The 6,000-nt window shown below is 45.4% G+C and overlaps 1 protein-coding gene across 2 annotated transcripts in view; it reads right to left on the bottom strand.

Moving 5' to 3' along the window:
• Positions 1-2,295: 2,295 nt before the first annotated feature.
• Positions 2,296-6,000, bottom strand: part of LDAH (lipid droplet associated hydrolase) — a 109,536-nt gene continuing 105,831 nt past the window's right edge. For both annotated transcript variants that reach the window (XM_047782561.1, XM_047782565.1), the window contains one exon: positions 2,296-4,903. In XM_047782561.1, coding sequence (XP_047638517.1) covers positions 4,706-4,903 — 198 coding nt within the window. In that variant the 3' untranslated portion in view covers positions 2,296-4,705. The remainder of the gene's footprint in view (positions 4,904-6,000) is intronic.

The raw sequence follows: 6,000 nt of genomic DNA, 5'->3' as shown, positions 1-6,000 counted from the left end.
CAACCCAAGCCCCTTCTCTGGCTCTTACCTGGTTTGCTCTCGAGATGCCTCCACTCTGCCGGAAGAGGACAGACCCATGTCATACATCAGCTCCTACCTGGGCCCACGTCATCACTCACCATTTCCTGGGGGGTAGAGGCAGGAATCTCAGCCTCACGGGAAGGGAAATCTTTTCTCCTCAGCATTCCTGCAGGAGGGCGTCAGCCTCAGAGTTATATTTGTTCACTGGGCCCTCTTAGTAGCCCTACCCCCAAGGGAAGGAGCAGCCCAAGTATGTCCCCTTCTCTTGGGCAAGAGAAGGCCGGGGATAAAGATGATGGATCTCTTGTGTTAAGAAATGGCCGGCAGGGCCCTGCTGTACAGCACAGGGAACTCTACCCAATATTCTGTGATAATCTACATGGGAAAAGAATCTGAAAAAGAATGGATGTGTGTACATGTATAATTGAATCACCCTGCTGTACAGCAGAAATTATCACAACATTGCAAAGCAACTATACGTCATTAAAAAATGGAAGAGAGAGAGAGAGAGAGAGAGAGAGAGAGAGATGCTTGGTTTCCTCCATCTTTTCTAAATGACTATAAGCTCCTCCAGGAGATGCTTGAGTATCCTGGGCTGTGTGTGGGAGGCCTGCATGGCCTGGGGTCAGAGAACTGCTTCAGGTGAGCAAGTTTCCCCTTCCTTTACCAATAGGAACCAGAAATGCTGCAACTGTAGCATCCAGTTTCAGGCTGGGTGAAACAGTGCAGAACCCGGGTACCCATGGGTCCTCCACTGTGAAGAGAAAGCAAGGGACAAGTCTGCCATCCTTCTCCCTTAGGTACCATTTAATAGAGCACCCACCATAAGATAGACAGAGTGCTAAATGCCATATGTAAGACCTTATTTGACCCCATTAAAGACACACAAAGACCCTCCCAAAGTCCAAAAGTTAAAGCAAGTACTTTCATAGATGAGGGCCGGGGGCGGGGGGTGGATGCTCTGGGAGGTTAGGCCTCTGAACAGCGTCAACCAAATAACGGACAGATCCAGGATTTGAACTCCTAGCTTCACTTACTTCCTAGAAGAGGCAAGTCACTTTCTGGAAAAGATGCAGAAGGACAGAACGTGGTGGTGTTTGTTTTAATAATTATTCTTATAAATTTCAAAATCATCTCAAACTTACAAAAAAGTTGCAAGTACAAAGAACAGCCTTTTCCTCTGAACCATTTAAGGGTAAACTGACAACATGTCCCATGGATCCCAGAGGCTTCAATGTGTCTTCAGTACAAATAAGGACACTCTCCATTTATCCACAGTACGACCAATGAAATCAGAAAATTAGAAAATGGGAGCTCCCATTGTGGCTCAGTGGTAATGAACCTGACTAGTATCCATGAGGATGGGGGTTCTATCCCTGGCCTCACTCAGTGGGTTAAGGATCCGGCATTGCTGCGGCTGTGGTGTAGGCCGGTAGCTGCAGCTCCAATTTGACCTCTAGCCTGGGAACTTCCATATGCCGTAAGTGCGGCCCTAAAAAGCAAAGAAAAAAAAAGGAAGAAAATTAACACTGATTTCCTTCCTGCTATTCCTCACATCCCCTTCAATGATGTTTTGCAAGTTGTTTCAGCAATGTTTTTTTATAATAAAACCAGCTAATCCAGAATCAGGTGCCGCATCAAGCTGTGTCTCTTCAAACCTGGAGTTACATTTTAGTGCACTATAGGATGAAGGAAAAATCCAGGCTTTGGAGGCCACTGGAGAGGCTGATGGTGAGAGGGCCGCTGCCTCGGACATCTTGCACGAACGCCACCTCTGGAGGTCCTCCCGCATGGCCCAGAGCAGGCTGGGAACAACGTAGGCAGCGGTCACGATTCCGGCTTAGGCCTTTCACTCAACACTAGACAGCCCCAGAGGAAATGACTGTCTTTGAAAAGGACCATCTGAGTGGCCGACTGGAATATACAGGCAGAAATGCTTTTGGAAATTGGACTTCATCCACTCCTTAGCAGCTTTAGGCTTTTGTTCACTTTTTTGTTATGATGATTTTCTTTTCTTTTGTCCTTTTAGGGCCACACCAGTGGCACATGGAGGTTCCTGGGCTAGGGGTCTAATCGGAACTGTAGCCACCGGCCTATGCCACAACCACAGCATCGCAGAATCCGAGCCGTGTCTGCGAACTGCACCACAGCTCATGGCAACACTGGATCCTTAACCCACTGAGCAACGCCAGGGATCGAACCCGCCACCTCACAGTTCCTAGTTGGATATGTCTCGCTGCGCCAGGATGGAATGATGATGTTTAATAGTAACGCTTGTTAGTACAGCCAGTCTTTATTGAGAAGATACTCTTGGTCAGGCATTGCACTAAATGCTTTCATTTTATCATTCCATTGAATTCTTCCAACAGTATGAAGTACATATTATTATTAATCCGATCTTATAAATAATGACAGTGAGCACAGAGAAATTAGATGAAGTTGTCTAAAAACCACACAATTGAAAAGGCTTCCAGAGCTTATATATCTTATCACTTCGTACATATGTATGGAAACATTTTTGTTTAATTCCTAATAAAATAAAATGAACTTCAATCTCCTGAAATCTGATTCATCCTTCTCTAAAAGCATTGAGAAAGTGACTTTTCAATTTAACAGAGAGACTTTGACCCAAGTCTAATTCAGGAGAATGCTAAGATTGTACCTGCCCCCTCTCCCAACCTACAGAGATCAGGCCAGGCAAGGTCATAAAGCGTGGGGAAAACATTTCAAAAATTCATTTGGTGCTGAGATGATAAACAGGAAATAAGAGCCCGTATCTTTTACTTTATCACTTTACTTATCATTTTTTAAGCTCTGGTATACTTTGGTTTATCAGAGATAATTTCATACATGTGGACTTGAAATATGCAGTGATGTTATATAATAACACTAAAAAAAAAAAAAAAAAAGCTGGGGGTGTTATGCTTTATTTCAGTAGCATCATTTACCCAGTACTTGCTTCAGGTTGGTATTTGAGCATCTCCTGTATGCAAGGCACTTCAGAGCCATGCTTCCAACGTCAGATTTCTAGAAGATTCCTCACGCAGATGCCAGTAAGGACTTTGCAGCTTTGTGCCAAAGGCTTATGCATCTATCAGTTCCTTTCTGGGGCCAAGAGTACTCCCTGCCTGGAGCTTGGCTCCTCTCCTCTGAAAGTCCTTTGCTCCGATGCAGAAGCCATGCTAAAGGATTGTAACTCATTCGCCACTCACCACAGGGTTGGCAGCACATCAGAGCTGAATATTTCTTCAGGGGCCTTTAGGTTTTGAGAGGAAGGACAGCATCCTAGGTCTTTAAGGAATGATAACACCATGAGGGATTTCCCCTGGGAGAAAATGGAATGTTTCCATTATCAACTGGCTCTGCAGTCAGAGGGATTTATTGGCCCCTAAGGTCCCAGGATTGAGTCGATTTAGGGAAAGAAGCAATATTGTCAGCTCACTCTAGGCTGGGGAACAAACTTCTTCTTTGCTGGACCTCAAGGCATCCAGAGGAGGTTGAATTCACATCACTTTAGAGCTTGTTTTGGTTCATTAGTAAAATAATTTCTTTCCAACTAACAAAGCTAATGCAGAAATGGAGAACTCATTTATGGTAATTCTCTATTCAGCAATTTAAAGATGCCCTTTCAAAAATTACTTCCTAGAAGATTTTCAGAAGAAAAGAATCATAATGTAGCTAACAATCTATCCTCAATGCCTATACAGTACTTGGCTCACTGCTCGTTCTCAATGGAGTCTGACTATAAAAACCACCAGAACGGGCACTTGCACGTGGCAGGTACAGGGCTGATGTGGGACAGTCCGGTGCCTCCATCCCAGCTCCCAGGAGCCTGCAGGGAGCTCAGAACCAGAGGTTGCTGACTGTCTGTGGAGGGAGGAGTAGTTAGGACCCTTCGATAATTATTCATCCTTCTTAGCTGATGGGAGGGATGTCTGCCGGACTCGATGCTCTAACGCAGGTAGATGAGGAAGTCACACTCCTCAGGGAAGGAGACAAGCAGGGCTTCCCCTGCCATTGGCTCTGCTTGGGCTTGTGCCCTTGGGGGCCAGACCAAAGGCTAACCTGGGGGTCTGGAACAGGTGGGGCATGCAGGATGTCCTGGTGTCCAGTCTGATTCTGACGATCTCCCTTCTGTCCTTAAGGGAGACCTGGGTCCACTGCCCACATCCACTCTCCTCTTCCTGCTACTGGAACTTGAGAGCATCCTTCTCCTGTTAAATGTGCGACTACACATTTAACTCTCATTGGTCTCTTTTACATTTTGTAGTAGGTCTTTCGTAATTTCCTCTAGAAGAGCCTATTTTACATTGTAACCCAATTAAAACCAACTAAATTTAAATTTCCTTTTCTCTTAAAGGATCCTGCCTACCAAATAAACTGTATGGTGCCACTGGGCATCTCGTGCAAACACAAGAGCCCTTGTTTAGATCGCAGTGTTCCCTGAGTCTTGGAAAATGTGTTATTAACCCTCTGGAATATTTCATCAACTGTGTTTATTTACTTCAGCCTGCAGCGTGGAGAGCTGGGAGCTGACAGTGGATGAGCCAAGAGGTTCTCACTTTTTTCTCTTCTAATATCAAACATTAAACTAAACGATTGTCTGCTAAGTCTACCCCGTACTACTAAGGGGCAGTACACGCACTGCCTGTGTGTGCTAGCTGTCAGGGCTTGCTCCTTGGCGTCAGTGCTGCACTTTGGACAGATCATCCTTCAGCCAGGCAGCTACCATGGCGGCCATTTCCCGGTGGAAATGGAGGACAAAAGCATGAGGCATCATTTTCTCACAGAGTCGAATATCTCCTTCTGGAAAATCTCTCTTCATGTCCTCATAGTACTCTTTTGGACACCAGGCATCCTTGGTACCATAGTAAAATGTAAGCTAGAAGACAAGAGAAAAACGTTTTGTTAGAAAACACTTGCCCCTCGCAACACCGATATGACACCAGGAACCTGCAATGCTTTGAACACAGCCCCTGCACTTGGCCCTGGAAACCAGGTCCAAGCTCCCTCCAGAGAGCAGCTCCCTCCAGAGAGCAGCTCTCTCCAGACAGCAGGCCTTCGTGGTCTGTGAGCCTGAATCTCGGCATGTGATGGAAAGAAACCCATGCGGGGAGAGCCTTGTGTGATACTTCGCGCATGATTCACCAAAAGCACTTGCCAGGCATGTCGTGGATGTTGAGGGTGGGAGAGACACCGTGGAGGGAGTAGACGAGGGCAAGGAAGACGGACTGAGACATAATCGCAGAGTGACTCGGAACCAGGCGTTATGCACTTAGTGGTTTTCATACAGCTACGTGGTAGGCATGTGGGACATGTTCGCTGGATGGACGGCAAAGATGAGTCAGATAGACTCGGGCTTCTCAATGTAGCAGATGAGGTGTGATTAGACCCCTGAGAGTGTCTATGACTTTCTACAAATAGGCTCCATGGAGCAGGTGAGTGTGCGGATTCTGTGGGGAGGGGTCACAGTCATACTCGGGTGAGAGCAGGCAGGCTGGATGGAGAAGGAAATTCCTTTGAGGCATCACTAAGACCCTTACTGAACACTGATCTGTACTAGCCTGATACACACACGTTCATGTGTACACACGCATGCATATATGTTTACATACACAAGCATGCAAGAGTGTACATATGCACACATTTGTGTATACATGTACATAAGCTATATGCACAGATAGGTGTATGTGCGTGTGTACATGTGGATATGTTTATGTGTACATACACACCTTTATAAGTATGTAAACATACATACTCTACATCTAGCTCGAAGATTCTGTTTTCACCGAAAAACTATGTTCTACTTCCGTATTTCTTAAAAAAATAGGCAACAAAAACAAAATCTTATTCAGAAGGGTACAAATGGGTAATTTCTACAAAAAAATCTCATTCAAACACTTATTCCTTAATCTGTTCAGCAAGTACTAACTGAGCATCTACTCCGTATTAGGAACCTAGAAGTGAGAGAGTCTTTAG

This window comes from Phacochoerus africanus, chromosome 5 (assembly GCF_016906955.1).
Source record: "Phacochoerus africanus isolate WHEZ1 chromosome 5, ROS_Pafr_v1, whole genome shotgun sequence".
Classification (NCBI taxonomy): Eukaryota; Metazoa; Chordata; class Mammalia; order Artiodactyla; family Suidae; genus Phacochoerus; species Phacochoerus africanus.
Note: the sequence above shows the minus strand (reverse complement) of the source record. Positions and strands in the feature narration are given on the sequence as shown.